Source organism: Podarcis pityusensis (genome assembly GCF_964106645.2).
Source record: "Podarcis pityusensis genome assembly, chromosome: Z".
NCBI classification, from domain to species: domain Eukaryota; kingdom Metazoa; phylum Chordata; class Lepidosauria; order Squamata; family Lacertidae; genus Podarcis; species Podarcis pityusensis.
This window is the reverse complement of record NC_138044.1, coordinates 2,238,305-2,265,562: the sequence shown is the minus strand read 5'-3', so window position 1 is coordinate 2,265,562 and position 27,258 is coordinate 2,238,305. Positions and strand designations below refer to the sequence as shown.

The 27,258-nt window shown below is 45.6% G+C and overlaps 1 protein-coding gene across 1 annotated transcript in view; it reads right to left on the bottom strand.

The window, feature by feature from the left end:
* TTLL11 (tubulin tyrosine ligase like 11) overlaps positions 1 to 27,258 on the bottom strand; it is a 73,533-nt gene that overhangs the window by 6,231 nt on the left and 40,044 nt on the right. The window contains exons 6-8 of the mRNA XM_080990899.1: positions 25,981 to 26,099; positions 3,125 to 3,382; positions 591 to 697 (exon numbers count right to left, since the gene is read on the bottom strand). Of these exons, the coding sequence (XP_080847025.1) occupies positions 591 to 697; positions 3,125 to 3,382; positions 25,981 to 26,099 (484 nt within the window). The remainder of the gene's footprint in view (positions 1 to 590; positions 698 to 3,124; positions 3,383 to 25,980; positions 26,100 to 27,258) is intronic.

Genomic DNA, 27,258 nt, shown 5'->3' with positions numbered 1-27,258 from the left:
TACAAATGCTCCACGTAAATACATACCATATTTTTCGCTCTATAAGATGCACCCGTCCATAAGACGCACCTAGTTTTAGAGGAGGAGAACAAGAAAAAAAATATTCTCTCCCTCTCTGCGCAGCGCCTTTCCAGCAAAGCGGGAGGAGAAACAGAAGGGGCTCCATTTCTCCTCCCGCTTTGCTGAAGGGGCGCTGCGCAGAGAGGGGAAGCGGCGCTGTGCCTCTCCAGCGAAGTGAAGTCAGAACAGCAAGAGGGATTGCTGCGCAGCGAAAGCAGCGATCCCTCTTGCTGTTCTGGCTTCTGGGATAACGTTCCTCCTGTTGCCCTGAAGAGGCTTTGTGCGGCTATCCCTGAAGCCAGGAGAGTGAGAGGGATCAGTGCATGCCGATCCCTCTTGCTCTCCTGGCTTCAGGGATAGCTGAACAGCCTGCATTCGCTCCATAAGACGCACACACATTTCCCCTTACTTTTTAGGAGGGGAAAAGTGTGTCTTATAGAGCAAAAAATATGGCATATCCACATGCACTACCCTGCCCTACCCCCTACCCCCCAAAAGAACTGCACCCAGAATTATGCAAGACGGCTTACCTGCATCTCGCTGATCAGCAGTGATGCCATACCGCTTCCTGGTGATGTCAATGTACAGGATGTCTGCGGAAGCCATGCTGAAGTCACTGTTGCTTATCTTGCTGTTCCTGGTGGCAGGAAAAGAGAACTGTGAGGGAATCAGCCTGGGGGGTAGGGGCGCAGAGCAAACTCCCAATGGCACCATGAACTAAAGCAGCTCTCGAGGCAAAAGACAGAAGCGCTATGGGTTTTGCCTCCTTTGGCAACCTTTTTTTTACCTTTATGCTCTTGTCATGGGTGTAGCCAGAGGGGACAGTGCCCCTCCCCAGATAATAATAATAATTTATTTATTTATATCCCGCCCTCCCCAGCCGAAGCCAGGCTCAGAGCGGCTAGCAACAATAAAAGTAACACAGCATTCTAAAATCAAGTAAAACAATAGAAATACTTAACTAACTGAACCAATCACGTCATTCTGCCCCACCCCAACGTCCTCCCCACTAACAAAAACCCTGATTATGCCCATTATTCTTGAGAATGTTTTTTTTTTATTTTAGAAGCTAATTGGGGGGGTGTATTGGTTTGTTCTGTTCTTGTTTTTATTATGTATTTTGTGTTTTTAATATTGTATTTGCATGTTGTGAACCGCCCTGAGATCTATGGATGAAGGATGGTATATGAATTTAAATAAATAATAACAATAATAATAGGGGGGCTTTTGGTACTGGTCTCACTCATATTTATTTCTTATTTCCCACTTGGTGGTTTTTTTTTTTTTTTTTTTAAAGACAGACACCCCAGGTTCAAATCTCACCTCAGGCCCAGCTGAGTATATCGTATACTGATACTCTCTCTGCCTCAGTCCCACATAAGGTTACCAGATGTCCCTGTTTCCCGGGGACAGCCCCCGGATTTACAAATCAGTCCCCATACAAAATCCATTGAAGTTGAAAATTGTCCCCGGATTCATTGGGGGGGGGGGGGGGAATCTGGTAACCTTACATACAGTGGCTGGCATTTGAGGCAGACTGCCTTTGAAAGTGGAGGCTCCATCTAGCCTACGTAGCCAAAGAGAAAGGTAGTTTTAGCTAAGGGAGATCAGCTCAAATCAATTCCTGATGTCCCCAACAGGGAAAGATGATATACATGCACGGCAGTCCTGGTCCCCAACCATCGCAATAAAGAGCTGATTTGATTTAAATAAACAACTCTTTATTGATGGTACAAGTTTTTAAATTAGATCCGAAAGCAAGTTGGCGGCAGGCGAGTGTCAATCTGGAGAGGGCGATTAATGCTTTATTGATCTGTGACACACTGACGTAAGAACATAAGAACCTATGAAGGGCCTGTTGAGTCAGCCCAGGGCCCATCGAATCCAGAATCCTGTTCTCACAGTGACAAAGCAGAGGCCCATTATAAGAAACCTACAAGAAGGACCCTGCAGAGCAGAACCACTGTGGCTGGTAGCCAGTCATAGCATTATCCTCCTCTATTAAACTGCTCAACTCTTTTAAAGTATGGTTATCAGATATTTTTCAATGAATCTGGGGACACTTTTTTTTTCTTTTTTTCCCTTTAAGCTGAGTAGCAACTGGGAGTCAGTAGTGGGGATGGTGAGGCCAAAGACCCTGGGCCCAAGCACACACGCAGATTGTATAAACGTGCAAAGCCCTTCTTTTGCATGCTGTGAAACATAAATGCACAGAGTTTTTAAAAAACTGAGCAACGGCCGCCCGCAACTCCCGAGCCTCAGTCAAAACAAAGGGGGAAGGGGGCAGGAGATCTGTACCGCTGGACATCCCCGGTTCCCCTTCAGAAGTGGCTGACAAGCACATCATATGAGGACTTCCGGAGAGGGAAAATGGCGGGCGCCATGGCAGCGAGCAGCTCGTGAAGCCAGCCGGAGCCAAATGCGCTACCAGGCTGGCCCCGGGATGCTGAGGCTGCCGCTGCCATGTTTCCCAGGAACAGAATTGCAAATCCGGGGACATTCCAGGGACGGAATTCGTCCGGGGATAGATTTGCAAATCTGGGGACTGTCCCCGGAAACCGGGGAGGTCTGGTAACCCTATTTTAAAGTCATCTAGGTCAGCAGCCATTGCTCCTGCAGGAGTGAGTTCCATGTGCTGCGTAAAGAAGTGCTTTCATTTAACTGACCACGACTGGGTGGTCCAGTGGGAACAGGGTGCAGGTCTGGGTGGCTGGCCAGCCATTCCCTCTGTTCTTAGTGGACCATGTTATTTATGATGGATTCAAACTGCAAGATTCCAGCTAAACATCAGGAAGGACCTCCTGACAGAAGGAGCTGTTTGACTGGAACGGACCCCCTTGGAATGGGGTGGGCTCTCCTCCCTTGAAGGCTTTTGAACAGAGTCTGGGCAGCCATCCTTCAAGGATTCTTCAGGTGAGATTCCTGCATTGCCGGGGGCTGGACTAGATTACCCCTGAGGGTACCTTCCAACTCTACAATTATCTCTGATCTTAAGGGGAACCACATCCAGGCATTTCAAACAGTGAGTTACCTTTGGAAAATTATTCCAGAAGATCCCCCTCACCTTATAAACATCCGGAAGCCCGTGGGTCCCAATTTTGTCGTCCCCTTCACGCCCAGGAAACGGATGAACAAAGCTGCAATCCGGTCAACCAGCCGCAGATAGTCAAATTCCTTTGCGTACTTCGGATACACCTCCCTCAGGCAAATGGAAGGGAACTTGGCTTCTGAGGTCTTGCTGTCACCCAGCTCTGGGTTTTCCACGGACCCTTCCTCGAGCAAATCATTCTCCCTCTCCCATTCAGCCTCTGAAGCCTCAGCCCTGCAGGGCAAACACAAAGACAAAGATTGCATCAATGCATCTTCATTGCTTCCCATCTCGCGGCTGCCACTGCCATGATCCCATTCGAGAAGCGACCATATCCATCCATTAACACCCTTGCCGGCATTCAGTACCGTAAAAACTCATTTTCAAGGGCTTAGCAGAGAAACTGGGTGCAAACATTTGCTCAGGCTTTAGCAGAAAGCATTTTGTGCAATAGAAAAAGAGTGGCGGCGGCAGGAAACCTTCGCTTCAGCCATTGCTAAGGCCCTTGAAAATAAAAACACACCTGTGAGCATCTATCAGGCCTTCCAGCTATCTGTGGCATGTTTGTGGTCAAGATTCCTGCTGTTTGGCTTACGCCAGTGTAGGCCTGCACAAATGACCCAATGGAGCACCGGGAAGGTTGTAGCTCATCTGCTTTCCATGTTTTTATTTAGTCATTTGTTTATTAAATTTATTAGCTGCTTGATACCTAAAGGGTTTCCAAACAATTGATGTTGGGGAAAATAAATATGCACAACACAACTACCATTATACTTTTGTTGTTGGCATCTGCCTGTCTCAAGCGACAATGGAATGTGCCTCCAGAGGTGATGTCAAATCGCTGCATTAGCAACACTGAAGTGATGTCTCTGGGGTACAAGCCTGGACAGTGTTTATAAATATTTTGATAATGCTTTATGGAAACTAATACAATACTCTCCAGAATTAGCTGCATCACAGTGTCTGCCATCCTTGACCAATTGGCCACACTGGCTAGGGGGGATGGAAGTTAAGAGTGCAACAAACATCTGGAGGGAACCACAGCTGGGTACTGCTGCTTTATAGAATGGGGAACCTCACTGAATATGTACAAAAGGGAAGGAAGCGGTCAACATGCCACATGTCATGTAAGCAGACTAGGGTAGGGGGGAGGTCTTCACCTTGCAGCACCAACCCCAAGGCAGGTAGCAATTTTATTTAGCTTTTCCCTAAAAATTATATACCACTGGATTGCAACACGCCACCCAAAATAAAACCCTCAAGGCAGTTTACAAAAAAAGAAGAAAACAATAAAAATATAAATAAAAACAGTAAAAATAGCTATTTAAAATGTAAAATAATTAAAATCAATGATAAGCTGAAAACATATTAAAACACACATAAACACCCTACATGTCTGAATAGGCTTGCCTAAACAAAAGCACTTTCAGGAGGTTCCAGAAAGAGTACAGTGAAGGCACCTGCTTGATATCAATAGGCAGGGAGTTCCAAAGGACGATGGCACCAACATAATAAAATGTGGATTTCTTACAAACGCAGAGCGAGTATTCTGTGGCACCTGTAATAGTGCCATTCCTGCTGATGGCAGCGGTCAAGCGGGTGCCTGTGAGGTAAGGCGATCTTGTAAGTAAACTGGTCCCAAGTTGTTAAGGTCTTTATATACTAATATTTCTGTGATTTTAAGTACCGTATTTTTTGCTCTATAAGACTCACTTTTTCCCTCCTAAAAAGTAAGGGGAAATCTGTGTGCGTCTTATGGAGCGAATGCAGGCTGCACAGCTATCCCAGAAGCCAGAACAGCAAGAGGGATTGCTGCTTTCACTGCGCAGCGATCCCTCTTGCTGTTCTGGCTTCTGAGATTCAGAATCTTTTTTTTCTTGTTTTCCTCCTCCAAAAACTAGGTGCGTCTTGTGGTCTGGTGCGTCTTATAGAGCAAAAAATACGGTAGTTGAAAGCTGTTATTAATTAATTGTTGTCACTCGCCTTGGGTGAAGGCTGGATAATAAACTGTCGTAGCTGTGATAATATTAATAATAATGGCAACAGCTTAAACCTGGCCCGGTAGCAAATGGGCAGCCAGTGCAGATCTCTAGGCACAGGTGTTAAATGCTGACAAGGCCTCGCTCCTGCAGCATTCTGCCCTAACTGAAGCCCCCGGATAAAGGGAAGTCCCACATGGAGCGCATCGCAGCAGTCCAGCCTTGAAGCCACCAAGATGGAACCACAATGTTCACTTCTTCCTTCCTCCCAAATGCCTCGTGTGTTTGTCGTGAGCAGGGAGGGCACTTGTATTTCACTTTTGGGGGGGAATTTTTTTTGTTCCATCTCACAGCTGCCTGACTATTCAGGTGCTGAGGCTGAACCAGGGAGGGAGCCTGAGCCAATCCGCTTTGGCAAGCGCAGGGCCACTCGCTGCATCATAGACTCAGACTCATAGAGTTGGAATCCCAGGTACCAACATAACTCTCATTAAAAAAACAAACCTGTTCAGTGTGGCTCTGAGACAGAAGATAGACAGAAAAAACCAACCTCCTAATTTCCTTTTGACCCAGACATTGTCGTTTAACCAGTGCTATCAATGTCCACAGAGCTTTTACAGTACTGTGGAGTTTACTTAAAAGTGAAATTTGGAGGCTTAGCTCTTCAGCAGTAAAACATTTAAGCTGTGATAGCTCAGTCAGCAGAGTATGAGATTCTTAATCTCAGAGTCGTGGGTTCGAGCCCCACACTGGGCAAAATATTCCTACATAGCAGGGGGTTGGACTAGATGACCCTCATGGTCCCCTTCCAACTCTACAATTCTATCAGAGTGATAGGCTTCAGGGAGATTGCGGAGACAGCAAGGCCCCTTCCACCAGCTTCCCTAGAATCATAGAATCATAGAATCATAGAATCATAGAGTTGGAAGAGACCACAAGGGCCATCGAGTCCAACCCCCTGCCAAGCAGGAAACACCATCAGAGCACTCCTGACATATGGTTGTCAAGCCTCTGCTTAAAGACCTCCAAAGAAGGAGACTCCACCACACTCCTTGGCAGCAAATTCCACTGTCGAACAGCTCTTACTGTCAGGAAGTTCTTCCTAATGTTTAGGTGGGACCAGCCATTGTTGGCCTTACCCTACATAATGATTATGTTACCTACAATTATATTATATTGCTTTATTTTATTTTTTTAAATAAAATTTTATTCAGTTTTCTTTTTCATTCATTACATACATCCCATATCCATAACATTTTCTATTCATTCTTTCTTCCCTCCCCTCCAAGGCTTCCCCCAACTTCGTTTCTCCTTTCACCCACCTTGCTACCTCCTAAAAGAAAAGATACTAATAACACACCTGTACAATAACATCTAACCTAAAAACATAAAAACAAAAATAAGTACACCATATTATTTCTCTATCTTCTACACATTTTCTAATACTAATGATGTGAATGTTTATTTAAATCCTGCCATCAAGTCTATAGACTTTCTTTGTTTCTGCAGATATAAATATAAATGGCTCCCAATTTTTTCAAAGTCACTGTTGTCCTTTTCTCGTGGTCCATCTGTCATTTATGGTGCCTCAGGCGCTTTATGGTTTAAAATAAAGCAATATATATATTGGCAAATATTGCTTTATTTTAAACCATAAAGCACCTGAGGCACTGAAGTACATGAAAGAAAGACCCCACCCAAAAAATATATTGACAGCCCCCTGCCCTCAGGTGCCAGCAAACTGATATTGGACAGGGAAGAGAGGGGTAGTAGGATAGAGGTACAGCAACACATGGCTTGAAAATATGTGCACCTATAGAACTGTACACCGAATAGAATTAACAAGGCAGTGATATTCTCTTTGAATCCTCCAGCATGTTCTAAAGTTTTGCAAGAGACTTCAGTCAGCCTATTATGACTCTCATCAAAACATTTTTATTTATTTTTTTGCTTTGTACATTTTCTGTTTCTGTTGGAGGCATCATATACCGTGGTGCTGTTTTTATTTAATTTTTCCCCCATAGTGGAATCATTTAGTATTTATGCAGTTGAGACTGGGACAGCCAAGGAGAACAAGGGGTGAACACATCTGGGCGCCATTTCATGCAGGGCTGGGTGTGATAGACAGCAGAGCTAGACTGCAGGAGTCAGCAAACTTTTTCAGCAGGGGGCCGGTCCACTGTCCCTCCGACCTTGTGGGGGGCTGGACTATATTTTTTGGAGGGAAATGAACAAATTCCTATGCCCCACAAATAACCCAGAGATGCATTTTAAATAAAACCACATATTCCACTCATGTAAAAACACGCTGATTCCCGGACTGTCCGCAGGCCGGATTTAGAAGGTGATTGGGCCGGATCCGGCCCCCAGGTCTTAGGTTGCCTATCCATGAGCTAGAAACTCCCCTTAAAATTCCACCAGAGGGCTAGAACCTCTCTTTGATTGGCTACAAAGTCAGCCAACCACAGAAGGGGGAGGAGAAGCACTTTGGGAGGGAGAATAAAAGGAGCCGGTTCTGAGGGAGAGAGTTAGATAGGGCTAAGGTTCGGGTGAGAACTGGACCATAAAGAAGGCTGATCGCCGAAGAATTGATGCTTTTGAATTCTGGTGCTGGAGGAGACTCTTGAGAGTCCCATGGACTGCAAGAAGATCAAACCTATTCATTCTTAAGGAAATCAGCCCTGAGTGCAACTGGAAATACAGATCCTGAAGCTGAGGCTCCAAGACTTTGGCCACCTCAGGAGTAGAGAAAACTCCCTGGGAAAGACCCTGATGTTGGGGAAAATGGAGGGCACAAGGAGAAGGGGACAACAGAGGACGAGATGGTTGGACAGTGTTCTTGAAGCTACCAGTATGAGTTTGACCAAACTGTGGGAGGCAGTGGAAGACAGGAGTGCCTGGCATGCTCTGGTCCATGGGGTCAAAAAGAGTTGGACACGACTAAACGACTGAACAACAACAACAAAAGGTTCAGGTTAAGAGAAAGGGCTTCATTTGAGATGTTATACAGGCTTCAGGTTGAGAGATAGGGAGTAGGATAGGATTTGACTGAAGGAGACCTGGTTCTGAGTTCAGTTAAACATCCACATTGAGGAGACAACCCATAGAAAGAGGACAGAGTCTTTAGGAAGAACTTTATGAGGGCAAGGGCTGTTAGGCAGCCGGATGGACAATCGCAGAAGGTGGTGGGCTTTCCTTCCTTGGAGGTTTTTAAGCAGAGGCTGGACGGGCATCTGCTGGGAAATTTTCAGCTGTAAATAGTGCATTTCAGGGCGTTGGAATGGGTGATCCTTGGGGTCTATTATTATTGTTTCCTGATACTATTTTGCTGTGTCTGCTGAACACTCATTTTTTACCATATGCTGCTTTTGGGAGTTCCAGCTGAAAACCTCTCTCCAAACTGAGTGAGCAGGCAGTAAACTAGCAAATGCAGTTCAATGCAAATTCCATGCTGGGAACCATTAGGAAAGGAACTGAAAATAAAACTGCCAATATACCAGTCTATGGTGTAGCTGCATTTGGAATACTCTGTACACTCATCTCACAAAAGGATGCTGTAGAGCTGGAAGACCAATATGATTAAGGGGATGGAGCCCCACCAGGGCTTCTTAGCTGAGAGAGAAGGCAAGCAAGAGGCAACATGACAGAAGTTTATTTTAAAAAAATGCATGGCATGGAGAAGGTAGAGAGGAGAAGGATTTTCTCCCTCTCTCACAGTGCTAGAACTTGTGGTCATCCAATGAAGTCAAATGTTGGAAGACACAGGGCAGGCAAAAAGAAAATCCTTTTTCATGCAGCATGTGGTTAAACTGTGGAACTTCCTCTCACAGCAGGGAGAGATGTCCACCAACTTGGATGGCTTTGAAAGAGGATTAGGCTAATTCATGGAGGAGGAGAGGGCTATCAAAGGCTACTAGCTACAATGCTTCTGAATACCAGTTGCTGGAAACCACAGGAGGAGAGCGCTCTTGTGCTCTGCTCCTGCTTGTGGGTTTTCCACTGGTGCATCTGTGGTTGGCCACTGTGGGAACAGGATGCTGGTGTCAGGCGTGCGTGCAGGAGCCAGGCCCTGTGACCAATAGGACTTTGCAGGTCTGGGGCCTTCCTAAGTTTGTTCTGGAGAGCCAAGGCGCGGCCACACAGGTGAGGCTGATTGGTAACTCACAGCACCTGGTGGCAAGAGCTGGGAAGGGATATAAGGTCAGCATTTCCCTTTGGCTCTTTGCCACAGCAACACGTTCCTTGCCTTGCTGCGTTTGACTCCTTGCTTCTTGATCCTCGGACCCCTGACTTTGTGACTCCTTGCTTCTTGATCCTCAGACCCCTGACTTCATGACTCCTTGATCCTCGGACCCCTGACTTCGCGACTCCTTGCTTCCTGACCCTCAGACCCTTGACTTCCTGACTCCTGGACTCCTGTTCTGCTCACACCCTGCCATCTTGCCCCCGGTCCCGGCATCCCCAGCCGGGACTTTGATCGCCCGTGAACCGGACCGTGACAGCTGGAGCTGATGGGCCCCTGGCCTGATCCGAGAGGCTCTTCTTATGTCCTTATCGTGCTCTGGGGGCTTCTGCTGAGAATCAGTGGTGGCTCTTTGCTCTGGCAGAACAACTGAGGGCACGTCCTCTGGAGCAGACCTGCCTGGAAGTGGGGAGAGGGGGCCAGGGAGAGGGGGTGTGTCTGCTCCATAGAATTAAATTGTCTGACTGGCACAGCGGAGTCAGATTAAGCGAGCAAAAGGTCAAACCACACGGAAGGGCTTGCAGTGACACATGGAATAAAAAGCAGCACTTCGTTTACATACTAATGTCTGACCCCAATACATTCATTTCTCTAATTTTGCAGCTTGTGACAGATCTCCCTTCAGAAGGGATCACCAGCAGAGAAAATATTAATGACTTTTAGAGGAAGGGAAAGGAAGGTTGGAGTGGGGAGAGGGAGGAATATCAATTTGAACAAAGCTTATGAAAATCCCAAAGACTGCTTATCTTTTATACATGATTACTAATTTATTAATGTCCCCCCCCCACTCCATGTCTGCACAATATCCTCTTCAGTCTCAGTGGCCTTAATCTTTATGCTAATGCACTTCCTCCTCCACCCCCTTTCTCGGTCCCTCAGCTACATTTCCAACTGCTAATTAAAGGCTTTGAGATTTTCACGGGGGGGGGGGGGTGCTCGGGTAGATGCCCAAACGGCAACCGTCAAGTTCAAAGCCAAACAGAGGCTCAAGCTGCTGTTGTGAGGCAGGCTCACATATATGCAGAGCACACTTAGGATATTTCATATCAGAGAAAATGGTTCTTAAACCAGACTATTGTCACTTCCCCTCAGATTAATGGCAACCAAGATTAGGTGTCTAGGGACTTGGGTGGCGCTGTGGGTTAAACCACAGAGCCTAGGACTTACCGATCAGAAGGTCGGTGGTTCGAATCCCTGCGACAGGGTGAGCTCCCGTTGCTCGGTCCCTGCTCCTGCCAACCTAGCAGTTTGAAAGCACGTCAAAGTGCAAGTAGATAAATAGGTACCACTCCGGCGGGAAGGTAAACGGCGTTTCCGTGCGCTGCTCTGGTTCGCCAGAAGCGGCTTAGTCCTGCTGGCCACATGACCCGGAAGCTGTCTGCGGACAAATGCCGGCTTCCTTGGCCAGTAAAGTGAGATGAGCACCGCAACCCGAGAGTCGTCCGCGACTGGACCTAATGGTCAGGGGTACCTTTACCTTTTTTAGGTTAGGTGTCTTATACAGTCAGATCATTGGTCAGTACTATCTGCACTGACCACCAGCAGCTCTCCAGAGTTTCAGACATGGGACAATTCCCAGTGCTGCCTGGAGACGCCAGCAGCCAAGTTAATAATACAAGAGGAGCCTGCTGGATTGGGCGAAGGGCCCCTCTGGGCCAGCATCCTGTTCTCAAAGTGGCCAGTCAGATGCCCCCATGAGAAACTGGCAAGCAGAACCTGAGCACAAGAGACAGCTCCACTCATTTGGCTTTGCTGCTTCCAAATGTAGCCATTGATAGCCTTATCCTCCTCCACAAATTTGTCCAACCCTCTTTTAAAGCTATCCAAGCTGGTGGCCATCACTGCCTCCTGCAGGAGGGAGTTCCATAGTTTAACTATGAACTACGTGAAGGTGAGGCTTTTTGCAAAGCATGGTGCTTGCACCAACTGACCCTGTGGAGCACCTTCATGCACGGGCTCTGTAGATTGGCTTACCTGCCCACTGTCAGCCTATAGGGAAGGCTTCTGCAACCTGGTGGCCTCCATTTGTTTTGGAGTACGGTTCCCATCATCCCCAGGCCAGTGGCCATGGATAATGGGAACTGTAGTCCAAAACAGATGGTACTTGTCCATCTGGGAAGGCAGCCTTGTATGCTTCCTTCCGGCAACTCCTGCAGCCAAGCTGATGCTGATGCTAAGCGTGTGGCTCTGCTTTCCTCCCATCAGGAAGGTAAAGGGGGGGTTTTGTCACCTGGGCTGCCCAGGACCTCCAGACACACTGCCCAGGCTTGTGCCCTGGGAAGGTAACTTTGGTACTGCTAAAGCAATGGTTTGACAACACCCCCAGAGGCACACTCCATTGTCTCTCAAGACAGACCAATGCCAGATCCCTGGCTTGGTTTCCAGACCCCAGATCAACTTGGTTACCCTCCTCTGCACACCTTCCAGCTTGTCAACATCCTTCCAATATTGTGGTGCCCAGAATTAGACACAGTAGTCCAGGTGTGGTCTGACAAAGGCAGAATAGTGCAGTGCTGTTTTTTTCTATTGATCTGGACACTATACTTCTGTTGGTGCAGCCTAGAATAGCATTAGCTTTTGCTGCTGCCACCACACTGTTAAGTCTGTGATCCACCAAGCCCCCTAGATCCTTTTCTTATATACTGCTAGTAAGCCAGGTGTCCCCATCTTATTATTAGTGAATCTGGTTCTTCCTGCCTAAGGGGAGAACCTTACATTTGTCCCTATTGAAATTCATTTTGTTAGTTTGGGCCCAGTTCTCCAATCTGTTATAATCTTTCATTCTGAATCCCGATTCTGTCTTCTGCAGCACTAGCTACCCCTCCCAGTTCAGTGTCATCTATAAACTGGATGTGCATTCGCTCCATTCCTTCATCAAGTTACTTATTCTTTTCTATACTTTGGACTACAGTGGGCACCAGTTCACACCCTTGGACATGCATTGTGGGCCAGACACAACTCACTGCCATCTTGCAGATGGCACTCTCCAGCTGAGTGCTGTTTTGCTCCATTTGCAACATGTTATAACAGCTATGAAGCCTTAAAAAAGTATTTGTAGCTGGCCTCTTAAAAACAACCCTAACCCCTACCTTTCATGACATATGTACACCTTTTTCTAGCTCCCTCACAAATCCGGTTAAAAAACGAGACTGCCTTTTCTACCAGGAAGCACAAGTACTCAGGAATAAAGAGAGTGCCATTTAGCAAGCTAGCAGAGATATCATGTTTGCATCCTAATGCAATTGCTAACATCAGGAACTAGCTCAAAGGACAATTTTAATAGACTTTCACAGAATTCCTGGGCTATATAAAATATCATTTAATTAACCCAAATTCATATTTTTTCTTCATTTGTCCTTCCAGACCTTGGTCTGTTCCCATTCTGTGAACACAGCACAGAGCTTCTCTTCCACCAAGAACTGTGGGCAAGTTACTTCTTCCGCCAAGAGAATCATAGAGTTGTAAATTTGGGAAACCCAAGCGCCATCTAGTCCAACCCCCAGCAATGCAGAAATCACAGCTAAATAAACCCTGTCAGATGGCCTCCCAACTTTTGCTTAAACACATCCAAGGAAGGAGAATGCACCACCTCTCATGGGAGTCTGTTCCACTGTCAAACAGAAAATTCTCCCTCATGTATAGTCAGAATCTAATTTGAATCCCTCCTTCCCTTTGTTGTTGTTGTTTAGTCGTTTACTCGTGTCCGCTTCTTCATGACCCCCTGGACCAGACCATGCCAGGCACTCCTGTCTTCCACTGCCTCCCGCAGTTTGGTCAGACTCATGCTGGTAGCTTCAAGAACACCGTCCAACCATCTCGTCCTCCATCGTCCCCTTCTCCTTGCGCCCTCCATCTTTCCCAACATCAGGGTCTTTTCCAGGGAGTCTTCTCTTCTCATGAGGCGGCCAAAGTATTGGATCTGTCCTTCCAGTGAGCACTCAGGGCTGATTTCCTTCAGAATGGAGAGGTTTGATCTTCTTGCAGTCCATGGGACTCTCAAGAGTCTCCTCCAGCACCATAATTCAAAAGCATCAATTCTTCAGCGATCAGCCTTCTTTATGGTCCAGCTCTCACTTCCGACACACAATCCTCTTCCCCTTAAACACCCCCGTTTTGATGCCCACCCCTTCAGCTAAGACAGCATTTCGCTTCTCTTGCAGAGAAGACTGCACTGAAGGCAAACATTTGTTGCTGATAGCCTCTATGTGCACATCAGGGAATGTTTATGCAGACCGCAGGCAGGTCACATGTGGGAAAGAGTGAGCCTCTGTGCTATTTGCTATGAGTCCCAAGAAAGTGTTTGAAGGGGCTGGTCTGATCAGGATGAGGGTCTGGGGGAGTTCTAGGAGATGCCCAATGGTGGACCTGGGGAGGGAACCCAGTAAGCTGCACCAGGACCCTGAGGGTCATCCAAGCTTTCAAGGGTGAGTCTGAGGCAGAGGAATTTGACCACTGTGATTGGCAGAATTTGCACTGTTACAGGTGCCACATAAAACCCGTTCCACATTTGTAACAACACAAATCTTTCAGTGTGGCAGCGCCTGCACTTTGAAACTCCCTGCCTATTGACTGCACACCGTATACTTTTTTGGTGTACGTCAAGCAGCGCATAGATTTTACAAAATAAAGTAAACGAGTGCCCCCCCTCCCTGCACTTTATTGCTCCAGATGCATCCAGATTCCCACCACTCCAATTCTGCAAAAATAAAAATAAAATGCAGCCATATATAATCTATTATTTGATCAGGTTGCAGGGGAGAAAAGCACCAAGTTGTTTAAAAGACAAACCGAGTTTTTAAAATAGAATTTTAATTTTGACAAACGCTTTGGGGAATGCATGCTTACGCTGCTTTATCTCCCATACCTGGTGATTAAGTTAATTTATACTTAATGGAAGAGGGTCTTACTCTAATCTCCAGGCAGCCTCGACAGCTGCCTCTGATGAAGGTATTTCTTGGGGCCTTTAAAGCCGCTTGCAAAGTGGAGGTAATGAAAAACTGGAGAGGTTGCTAAATTCACACCTGAAGGATGCTTGTCACACGGGGAACAGTGAGTGATGCCACTCAGGCAATAGGAAAGTCACTGTTGTCCTGGCCCTCACTTAAGAATGAAGAACTCAAGCTTGGGGGGTGTTTTCTGTCATAAAAGTGTTACGCTGAGATCAGTGTGGTAAGCACAAAAGGGTTCAAAGGCTCAGCAGCTGCCATGCTATGTATTCTGTGTTTTCTTTTTGTATTATGTTGTGAACCAGCCTGTGATGAAGGGTGGCATACAAATTTAATTAATCATCATCATCATCAATAGCAACACCCTAGGGGTCCCGGGCCCTAAGGAAGTCAGATTAGCCTCAATCAGAGCCAGGGCCTTTTCAACTCTGGCTCCGGCCTGGTGGAGCGCTCTGTCTCATGAGACCAGGGCCCTGCGGGATCTGATTTCTTTCCACAGGGCCTGTAAGACAGAGTTGTTCCACCTGGCCTTTGGCTTGGGATCAACTTGATCTCCTCCCCCTCTTCCTTTTTCCTTTCTCCTTCTGTGATTGAACTCCTATTTGGGGACTTCTCTGGCATTTTTTGGCCCATGTAGGATCAGTCTGGATAGCTGGCCTTGGTGAAGTCTTGACATTTTCATCCCCAAAAAAGTTTCTGATTTGAGTTCCTACTGAAATGAGGCTGCATTTTAATGTTGTATTTTAATCTTCTTTTTAAGTTGTATTTCAATCAATTGTTTTTATAACTGGTGTTAGCTGCCCTGAGTCCGGTCTTGGCTGGGGAGGACAAGGTATAAATAAAATTTTATAATCATCATCACAATCATAATCCTAATAAACATCTGGTCCAACCCGCTGCAATGTTGGAATCACAGCTAAAGAATTCCGCCTCAAAGATGCTCATCCAACCTCTGCTTAAAAACCTCCAACCAAAGCTGTTTTCCAGCAACTGGTATTCAGAAACATGGCTGCCTCAAACTGTGAAGGAAGAGCACAGCCATCACGGCTAGTAAAGGTAAAGGGACCCCTGACCATTAGGTCCAGTCGTGGCCGACTCTGGGGTTGCGGCGCTCATCTCGCTTTATTGGCTGAGGGAGATGGCGTACAGCTTCCGGGTCATGTGGCCAGCATGACTAAGCCGCTTCTGGCGAACCGGAGCAGCGCACAGAAACGCCGTTTACCTTCCCGCCGGAGCGGTACCTATTTATCTACTTGCACTTTGATATGCTTTTGAACTGCGAGGTTGGCAGGAGCAGGGACCGAGCAACGTGAGCTCACCCCATCACGGGGATTTGAACCGCCGACCTTCTGATCAGCAAGTCCTAGGCTCTGTGGTTTAACCCACAGCGCCACCCACAAGCCATAGTCCAATCCTCCTTAAAGCTATCCTTGTTGGCAGCCATCATCGCCTCCCTTGGGAGCAAGACCTGCAGTTTAATGATGCCCTGAATGAAGAAGTGCTTTCCTTTCTCTGTCCTGAATCTCCCAACATTCAGATTCATGGGAAGCTTACAAGCTCTAGTCTTACGAGAGAAGGAGAAAAGCTGTTGTGCATCCGCAACAGATAAAATTGATGGAGGCAAATTCTGAGTGCTTTATCTGAGAATGAAGGGACAAGAACTCTCTGCCGAAAGAGAGGAGGTGTGCAGTGCTACCCCCACGACCGTAAGATGCTGTAGCTGACAGAAGCTGTAGCCTGAAACAGCTGGAGGGGGGCACTGGGCTTGCAAAGGTTGGATTAAATCATCCCGCCAGAAAGGTGGGAACCACAGAATTACGGACTTGGAAGGAACCCCAAGGGTTATCTAGTCCAACCCCCTGCAGTGCAGGAAGTGCCAGTATGGTGGTCTGAGCTGCTCTGCCAGGCTTTATTCTGATCAAACTATATTCAGAGAAAACAGCAACACCAGTTTCAGGGAGTGGAGCCAGGCAGAGCCAGCCTGATCACGGCACTGGGAGCCCCGAGGTAATACGGTTCATTAACTGCAAAATGTTTCTGCATATCCAAGGCTGAGAACCAAGGAATAAATTATGCTTGAAATGTAAGAGGCAGGGACAGCATTATCGCCTTAACTGTGTAAATGGGGTGGGGGGCGGGGAGGGGAAGCCTCCCCTTAATGCAGAAGAAACATCCACTACTCATTTATTCTTCCTCCTTTGAGTGTTTCTCGCTATGAAAAGAGATGAAGGCAGAATTTGCAGGAGAGGGCGGGATTTGCAGGAGGAGACATGGAGGCGGGGGCTTTTCCCCCTCTACACAGAATACTTTTCTAATCAAACAGGCTCCAGAGGCAAATGGAACAAGGCTGCATTCCCAGCACAAATTCTGATTCCAAGATATTCCTCTGTTGAGGCCAAGGAAGAGCCTTGCCAAAGGAAACCCAGTGCTGCTCTAATCAAGCATCTGATTTCCAACGGCAATGAGCCAGCTACATCAAGCAGTAAGGGTAAAGGGACCCCTGACCATTAGGTCCAGTCATGGCCGACTCTGGGGTTGCGGCACTCACCTCGCTTTATTGGCCAAGGGAGCCGGAGTACAGTCATGTGGCCAGCATGACTAAGCCGCTTCTGGCGAACCGGAGCAGTGCACGGAAACGCCGTTTACCTTCCCGCCAGAGTGGTACCTATTTATCTACTTGCACTTTGATGTGCTTTCAAACTGCTAGGTTGGCAGGAGCAGGGACAAAGCAACGGGGGCTCACCCCGTTGCGGGGATTCGAACCGCCGACCTTCTGATCGGCAAGTCCTAGGCTCTGTGGTTTAACCCATGACACCACCCGCATCAAGCAGGTACATGCCGGCAAGAGCCACCATCGCTCTTTGCCTCCAAGCAATTGCTACTTAGAGGTAGATTGCTTCCGACAATGGAGGTTCTAATTCACAATCATAGCTGGGAGACATTGATAAACCACATCTTTCCGCAGGGCCTGCAAGACAAAGCTGTTCCACCAGGCCTTTGGCCAAGGCACAGTCTGACCGCCTCCTTCAGTAGTCCCCAAAGAACTCTAGCCGCCCCCCTCTACCTCTCCCCCCCTTTTCTTCCTAATGTCTCAACAAATGAAACTGATTTGTAAGAATGTTACATGGGGGGGGGGGGAATACGAGAGAGACATTGCAAACACTTTTGTAAATCAAGAAAACCTTTAATAAAAAAGAAAAAAAAGAACTCTAGCCCAATGGTTGCCATTGGTTTGATTTTGAATTGATTTTAGAATGAATTGATTTTAGAATGCATTTCAATTGATTGACTGTGATTTTATGTGAACTGTGTTGCTTTTATTGTTGTTCGCCGCTCTGAGCCCGGCTTCGGCTGGGGAGGGCGGGATATAAATAAAGTTTTTTTATTATTATTATTTATTAAACAATTCTTTAAAAGCTATCTGAGGCACAGACCAAATATCAAAGTGAACCAGAACCAGGACAGGGCAGGGCAGTGGATGAGGGGAGGCTGCAGCTATCACTGCCTCCTGTGGAAGTGAGTTCCACAGTTTAACTATGCACTGCACAAAGAAGGACTTTCAGTTATCTGTCCTGAAACTTCCAACATTCAGCTTCAGATCTAGCATTGTGAAAGGAGGAGGAGGAACACTTTCTTCTGCCCAGTGTGAAGCTACAAGGAGATCCCATTTGGCCTGTGGTTCCACAACCTTGATATATGTCTCCCCACTGCCTCCAAATTTACTCAAGGAACTTCCAAACGCTCATCACAAGTCTTGTGGAATTAAAAAAAGGGAAGTGCTACATTTTTTAGTGACAGAAATGGGTGGCCAAAGAAGCTACTCTTATTATTATTCGTAAAGAAGAAGAAAAAGCCTCTCCCAATTTTTCTCTGGGCTAATTAGCACTAATAAAGCAAGACTCAAATATTTCCTTTTGACGCGACAGGGAAGCAGAATCATTAGTGCCGAAGGGAAAGAGCCTGGGAAGAAGGGGGAAGGCACTTCAAAAGCCGTTTGGAGCGTATGCAGGCAAAAGTGATACACACAGCTTCCAATTAAACACCAGGCAGGCAGGCAGAATGCCTGGTGGCAAAAAAAAAGGAAGGAAAGGGTGAAAAGCCCCCTTCCCCTCCCCCGTTTAAGCCTCAGAAATCTAACTTGAAGCATCATATTCTCCTCTGTGTACGCGCACACCAGGCACCTTCCAAATAAACCGCCAGCAATTAAATCCTACTTTTGCAACGTTTTAATTTGGTAGTTTGCTGTGCCTGCAGAGCTGGCGACTCCACCCATCGCTCACCCACCTGGCAGGAAGGAAGAGAGTTTGCAGGAGAGTGGACGCTTTCTCATTCGGAAGGGAAAACCCTGCATCTTTCCCTGGAATGGTGGGGAGTGCGATAGGAATTTTGAGGTCGTAGATATATGTTAAATGTTCATAAGTGTATCAACCAAGCACGTACATAGATCAGCACAGGAAGACTGACCTGGAACCATTTTGATTCCCAAACTGAGCAAATGTTCTCTCTGCAAGGTCAGAGGAAAATGGGAAAGCCTCCCCATTGTCTTTTCCTTCACAAATCCTGTCTTAAGGGCACATTTAAGATATGAATAGGGTGTGAGCCTGTGACCTGGCCCAGGAACAAAGTATTTATCATTACAAAAGACTGGCCAGGCTCCCCAATCAAGTGACCGTTAAACAGGTAACCTGGCAGACAGGAGGTAAACCAAGCACTCATATTTCTGCTGTAGACAGCCCTCTCTGTGATGTATGTATGATGTGTCTGGGAAGTGGTCTTGAGCTCCACCCCTTCTGTGATGTATGTATGGTGTATGGAGGGGTGGTCTTGGACTCCAGGGTGGGCAATTTAAAAAGTCTATATAAGGCCTTGCGCGCCATTGTTCTGGGCTCCTCCTCCTGTCTCCTGCGTGTGAGGGGAGCACCCTGTTGCAACAGATCAATAAAGATCAGGCTTACTAGCTGCTTTGCTTCTCAATATTCTCTGGTTGGCCTCTGTTATTTTCTCCTACCAATAGGGAACCTATGTAAGGACTCTGTATGGGCTTTTGGGTACCCCATAAGGGAAAAAGGGCAGATTTTGTTTACGACACGGTTGTCCAAGTTGGTGACCCATCACTATATCCTGAATTCCACAGCTTACCTTCCCTACACCTTACAACATTCAGCTAGTCAGATAACCCAGAGTCCTATTATTATGCAAGGGGGAGGGGGGATCCCTATTCACTTTCTCCGCACGAGTTCTCATTCCTACATCCCTTATTGGTGATCCAAAAATAAATCACACTGCAGCTCCTGACAGATCTGGAAGCACTTTCAGAGAGAATTGAGATGCATGGTGCAATGGGGGGGGGGGGAGGAGATCAAAGCAGGGCATTATTAACTCAATGTAAAAGATAAACATCGCTAGGGAACAATATGCAGCTTCTATAAAGGGCATCAGAATGTTTCTCTGAGCCATTAATTTCTCACGACTGTGAAAAGCTTTAGGGGTGGTATCTTTAAAGTCCTTACTTTCATTCTGATGCTTCATTTGTTTTAATTGAGGAGGCAATTAGTGGCAAATCAAATCTATCCACACACAGATAGCTTCACCAACTGGATAGTGGCATATCAACTGCCTACAATGTCAACACAGGCCACAGGACTTTATTAGATCAAGGAAAACAGAATCTAAAACCCGTATCTATTCCCCAGAAGAGAAAAATCAGTTGGAGGGCAGGGGCAGGGCGGGAGATTTTGGTCAAAGAAACAGTACAAAGGGATTTTTTGCTGGAAGTGTTGAGATGCAACTCATCTTGTCCTGGGGAAGATCGAGAGAGGAACCTCCAAGTTTGCTAGACTGTCCTTTCTGACCTAACCTGTACTCGCCTTCCCTGCAACGATGGCTTTTATCCGTCTCTCACCACAGTGGAACTTGTGGACCACCAATGAAAGTGAGTGCTGGAATATTCAGCACAGATAAAAGGAAGGAAGTACCTTGTACCTATGGGACCACCTCTCCTGGTATGTCCCACGGAGGACCTTACGGTCTTCAAACAAAAACATCTTGGAGGTCCCGGGCCACAGGGAGGTTAGGCTGGCCTCAACCAGAGCCACAGCTTTTTCGGCCATAGCCCCGATCTGGTGGAACGCTCTGTCCCAAGAGACTAGGGCCCTGCAGGACTTGACATCTTTCCGCAGGGCCTGCAAGACGGAGATGTTCCACCAGGCCTTTGGCCAAGGCACAGTCTGACCCCCTCCTTTGGTAATCCTGATAGAACTCTAGCCCAATGGCTGCCTTTAATTGGATTCTGAATTGATTTTAGAATGAATTGATTTTAGAATGCTGTGTTACTTTTATTGTTGTTAGCCGCTCTGAGCCCGGCTTCGGCTGGGGAGGGCAGGATATAAATAAATTATTATTATTATTCTCGCAGAGCATAGTAAACCTGTGGAACTCACTCCAACAGGAGGCAGTGGTGGACACCAAAATGGATGGCTTCAAATGCGGAGTAGACAAATGCCTGGAGAAGGCTGTCAATGACTACATTCCATCTTCACAAGTCAGAGGCAGGAAAGCTACCAGATACATGGAATACTCAGGATGAAACGGTAAAATCGGCTATGATTAAATGGGCACAGGACATTGGACATAACATTATGTTTGCTGACTGGGAACAGTTGTGGACCACAGGTATGAAATTTACGGCATGTAATGCCTTAAGAGAGAATATTATGAAAATGATATACAGGTGGTACATAACCCCAGTCAAGCTTGCAAAAATTTATCACTTGCCCGATAACAAATGTTGGAAATGTAAAGAAACTGAAGGTACATTTTTTCACCTTTGGTGGACGTGCCCAAGGATTAAGGCTTTCTGGGAAATGATATATAATGAATTATATGCCTTTCTTCTGGGCATAGTGGGCCAAATGGTGTTAAAAAAGGATAGAACTTTCTTTATGTATGCAACAACAGCAGCAAGAATACTCATCGCAAAATATTGGAAGACACAAGAACTTCCCACGCTGGAGGAATGGCAGATGAAACTTATGGACTATATGGAACTGGCGGAAATGACTGGCAGAATCCGCGACCAGGGAGAAGAGTCGGTGGAGGAAGATTGGAAGAAATTCAAAGACTATCTTCAGAAATATTGTAAAATTAAAGAATGCTAGAGTGATGTTGGATTGAAAATAAGCGGTTTCCAGCTGTACAGGTTAAAGTTAATGATAGACTAAGATTAAGATTAGGACTAAAAATGTTTAAAGAAATGGAAATCTGACAATTAAGAGGGAGAATTTTAACGTTATATTATACTAAGATTAAAGATCAGGTTTAAAGAAATTGAAGATATATATTACAATATTATATTAAAGTTAAAGATTGGGATTAAAAAAAAAAGTTGAAAAGAAATTGCTGGACAAACAATTTGGATTGGAATACAAAAGAGGGAGGTATGAGGAAGTCCAGAAAATAAGTAAACTAAAAAAACGGAAATGGAAAAGAGATATTGTTTTTAATTGTTATGCTTTTTGTTTTTTATTGTTGAATTGTGTTTTCTTTTGTGTGTTTTTGTAATCTTTTTTTTTCTTTTTTTCTTTTTGAGATATGTATTGTGTATGTTTTTTCTTTTCTTTCTTTGTTTTTCAAAACTTAAATAAAAATTATTTTTTTTTAAAAAAAGAAAGCTACCAGATACCAGCTGCTGGAAGCCACCCGGGTGGGGTGCCGAGTAATCCTGTGGCTCATGCCATGCCTGCTGTGTACTTCCCAGAAAATGCATCTGCTTGACCACTGAGAGAACAAGGGGCTGGACTAGACGGGCCACTGGCCTGATCCAGCAGCCTCTGCCTATGTCCTTTTTTAAAAAATACTTTTTATTGGGTTTTCTTTAACACAAACAAAACAAAATAAATACACTAAATGTTCTACAATCCTATGTACACTTATTTTCTCAACACTGTCGAGCACAGACTTCCCTCCTTCCCTTCAGAGGTTTTCATATTAATCTTTCATTTTTCACAGATTCTTAACACCATCCTGTTCAGATCATAAGGTTTATTTTAATCCTACTACAGCCTTTAAACTTCTGCAATTATTACGTATAAACTCCAGAAATTTACTCCACTCATTTCTGAACTTTGTTTCCCCTTGGTTACGGATTCTGTGGGTCAGTTTTGCTAATTCCACATATTCAACCATTTTTGTCTGCCACTCCATTAATGTTGGTATTTCCTGAGTTTTCCATTTTTGGGCTACTAAGATTCTGGCAGCAGCTGTAGCGTACATGAATAATCTCTGATCTGCTTTTCTTATTTCATCTCCTCTCATCCCCAGCAAAAAGGCTTCTGGGGTTTTTGGGTAGGGGAAGTATATTTGAACAGTTTTTTCAATTCGTTGTAAGTCATATCCTAATTTTTTTTTCCATTTTCTCACAATCCTCTGCTTATGTCCTTAACACTAAGGAGGACAGAGGGGGGCAGCTCTTGAACTCATGCCCCGCTTGTGGGCTTCCCAAGAGGCATCTGGCATCATGGTGGGAGATGAGACGCTAGACTTTGATCCGGCAGGGCTCTTCATACGTGTGTTTGATACTGGGGGGCAAGCTGCAGAGGGCTTTGCTCCACCAGCATGAAACATACACAGTAATTGGCCTGCAACCAATTTGTCTTAGCCGGGCACCCAGAAAGAGAGATGCTTCTCTTGGCAGCTATTTCTGGAAGGATGACATTTCACTTTGTATGGTCTGTTGAGTTCTACCCAAGACTGTTTCGTGCCTGCTCGCCTCTGAATTGCGGAGGATTTCACAAGGGCTGCCTGAGTTTATTCCCCACCCCCCTGCCCCAAGCAAGGGAGTAATGTCTACATGCAATTTTCACACATTTTAGCCAGGATGAGAGGAGCAATTCCTCACCAGCCTGCCGTCAGGCCTTCAAACTGAATGGGTATGCAAATCTGTTGATGTGCGGGATTTCAAGAGTCAAAAATATGTAGAACAGAAAGTGCAAATTACTAAAGACTCTTGGTTCTAATATTAGCTGGAGCGAGTATAATGAAAATGTAGCATGGGTGGAAGGAGTGGCAAGGAAGGAGGGGAGCAGGACCGCAAAACAATCTCTACAGCAAAACTGATGCTTAAAAAAAAAAAATCATCTAAAGAGCTGGCCATTTGCAGCCCTTTAATGTAAGTTTTGTTTTCAATTTTCAAGAATTTACAGATACACATCTTACTATCTCGTATTTCCATTACAAATACATATCAGATTTCCCTCCCCCACTTTTATGGCTTCTTCTCTTATTTAAATTTTTAACCATGCATTTTCCACTTTAATCCATTTCTGAATTATTCTACAATTAATCTTGAGAATACTTTTAACTGCTTGATTTAAGTTGACCCTGCCAATGCACTTAGCTGCATACCATGATTTTTCACATATTCCACAAATGTTCTCCACTCCTTAATATTTTTTCTCTCCTCTTGGTTTCTTTGCACTCGTTAATTTTGCCATTTCAGTATAATCCATCAATTTAATCAGGCACTCTTCCTTGGCTGGAGTAGCTTCCTCTTTCCATCTCTGGGCAAATACCATTTGGGCTATGGTTGTAGCATTCATAAACAAATTTCTAAGCTTCTTCAGAATTTAAAACGTGGGGTTTTTTGGGGGGGTTATTGGGTTGTTGTTTTTATTTTGATTATATATTTTGTGGTTTTATGTTTTGATTTTGTTCCGTGAACCTCCCTGAGACCTCTGGGTATAGGGCGGTATAAAAATTCAATTTTTGTTGTTGTTGTTGTTTCTTTACTCACTATCCTTAAAAGAAATGTTTCTAGTTTTTTTTACTAAAAGTTATTTTAAACACTTTCTTCCATTCATTATAAACAATCTCTCAGAAAGCTTTTGTTCTCTTACAGGACCACCACATATGGTAGAAATTACCTTCCTTTTCTTTACATTTCCAGCACAAATTTGATTTTGATTTATACATCTTAGCATGTCTGCTTGGAGATAAATACCACCTGTACATCCTTTTCAAATAAATTTCTTTCGGTGTATAACATGCTGTGAATTTCAAACCAACATTCCATACCTTCTCCCATGCAGCCATTTCAATATTGCGACCAAAGGAAGGCTGCTGCTGTGGCAGATAAGGGTTCATCCTGCCAAACATTTCAATGGAGGACTGCAGAAGGAACCATCCCCTTTGCCTATCCCTTTTCTCCCAAGCAACAGCATAACTGTACATTCTGAAATGCAGGTGCTGCTATAATTATTATTATTATTATTATTCATTGTTAGTCGCTGTATCTTGCCCAAAACAACTTGCAAAAACAACCCCACATAGATATATTAAGACCAAGGCAGGCAGAGAGAGAGAAAAAAATGCATTTAAAACATCCCACCCACTTCTAAAGGCCAGAGATAGTTAAAGGCCAAAGACCTGGTTATAGAGCTGTTTCTCCCTGGCACCTCAAGGTATGTAGTGAAGGCTCCGGGCAAGCCTCGCTGGGGCGGGAAATTCCACAAACATGGAGCCACCCCGGAAAAGGCCCCTTCTCATGTTGCCACCCTCTGGACCTCTCATGGAAGAAGCACACAAAGGTAGTCCTTGAGGTACTGCAGTCCTGAGCTGTTTAAGGTTTTATAGGTCAAAACCAGCACTTTGAATTGGGCCCAAAAACTGTCAGCCAGTGCAGTTGGGGCAGGATTGGTGTAATATGCTCAAACCACCTTGCACCAGTGAGCAACCTGGCTGCTGCGTTTAAGACCAATTGAAGCCCCACGTAAAGCTCACGGCAATAATACTTATAGTAGCTTTGTATGTATCACAGCTGTCAACTTACAGATTTGAAAATAAGGGACCAGCAGCCTCGAAAATAAGGGATTTTCAGAGCACAGGTATGTTCAACTTCTGAGCCCCTTCCAGCCAAAGGCAGAAAGCCCAGGCAGCAGCCAAACGAAGCCTCAAGCGGTGGTTCCCACAGCGCAGCAACCCAGCAAAGGGGATGCAGCAAGGAAAACCACCGTCACCTCTCCGCTGGGAAGCGCTGAGCAAAGGCGAGTCCCCAGGCAATGCGGCCAATTTGATCAGCACAAGGCATGCAAGCTCCACCCCCCAGTCGTTCTTAGACTCCTTATTGGGTGAGCAACGCAGCCAAGCAACGGAGTTGGAGCCTCCCTCCTCCCTGGCAGGGAGGGAGGGAGAGGAGCTGCTTCCTTTGAAACTCAGGAAATTTAAGGGACATCATCAATAAGGGACAGCAGCGGGACACTGCGCTGGGATAAGGGACTTTCCCGCCAAATAAGGAACGGTTGACAGCTATGGTATGTATGTCACACCTTAGGGGACACTAGCATGGAGGAAGGGGGCAACAGAATTGGAGGTGTCTGCAGACTCCCAATGAATTTCACGTTTCCATTAAAAATAATGTTACTTGCCATTAGGATTGCAGAGATATGTTTGAAAGTCATTGTGCAAGGCCTGCTAAAATCAGAACTGGGATGTATTATGCAAAGCAGCAAAGGTTACAGAGAAGGTCATTGGTGCAGGTTGCAGAATCCGGCTGCTCTTGATGCAGAATTTTGACTGCCTGGTCACTGAACTCTAATATGAGAAAGCAACTCCCTTCTGCGAATAACAGACATACATCTGATAATGGACATGAAATCAATACACACTTACAATGTCTTTTCCTTCCTTTTCTTGCGTGGGTCCACTAACCGCAGGGTGTCCCGGATGACAGAGACTTTGACTGCCTCATCGACAGGGCTTCGGATGTACTCAATGACTCCTGGAGAAACCTTGGATTCAAATAGCGTACACTTATGAATGACAAAATTCTCCCTATATCGGGTATGAGGAACCTGTGGATTCCCACATGCTCTTGGACTACAACTTCCTTCATCCCTGACCATGAAGCTGGCTGAGGCTGATGGGAACTGGAGTCCAATAGCTTCTGGTGGGCCAAAGTTTCCCCAGCCCTGGTCTACAGTGTTGCTTTGCTCCCAGCCTACAAAAACAAACACACAACAGAGGCGCACTCACTGCTCTGTATTAGACATCCTTAGGCTACTTCCGTGCTGGGAACAGGCCTGCTTTGTTCATACACTTTTATGGAGCTTCTGCACAACTGTGAGCAAAAGCTGCTTGTCTCTTATTTCTCCTGTTCAACTGTGTGTGTGTGTGTGTGTGTGTGTGTGTGTGGTGCTTTGCAGAGCCCAGAAAAATCCAACCTTTTATGCAATAGGTGAATAATTTCCCTGGGTGTAGCTGATCCATTGTACTAGATCTATTCAACCACTTTCCTGGCTGGTTATAGCCTGTATAGATTGCACTCTGGCCATTTTCTTCCTTGCCAGGAGCGAAGTGGGAGGGCTGGGGCAGGCAGTACAATATGATTGCATTTAACTTGTGTGAATTCAACCATATGTAGTTGAAGGCAGGCCGGCCGGCTGGCTGAAATTCTGCAAGCAAGGCAGTGAGCTTCAAAGTTATTTTCACGCTGGGTTTCCCTGGCACCAAAAGAGATTTCAAGCTCTCTGCCTTGCTGGCAAGACAAGGCCCAGTTCTGGGATACTCTTGCAAGATCTCGCAGAGCCACTCGAGATCTCGCTCAAGCATCGCTAGCTATCCAGAGCCAGCACACGGAGCTGTTTGCATTTAACATGTGGGATTTCATCCAGCAGACCTTGAACCACTTCAAAATGATACAAAGTTAGCAGGAATCCCAACATTAACAGTAGTAAATCCTCAAAGGCTCTATATTCTGATCAATATAGCTGCACACCAGTGTCCCAATGAGTTTACAATTTATTTATTTTTAAAAAAAGGATGATGGGGAAGGAAGACAGAAGCAAAAGCCATAGAGGAATTTATATTCTCTGGGCTTTTAAAGTTTTAAAAAGCTGATGCCTCCAATCTGCTCTTACCTCTCTTACTGCAAATGGTTTTGAAATTTTA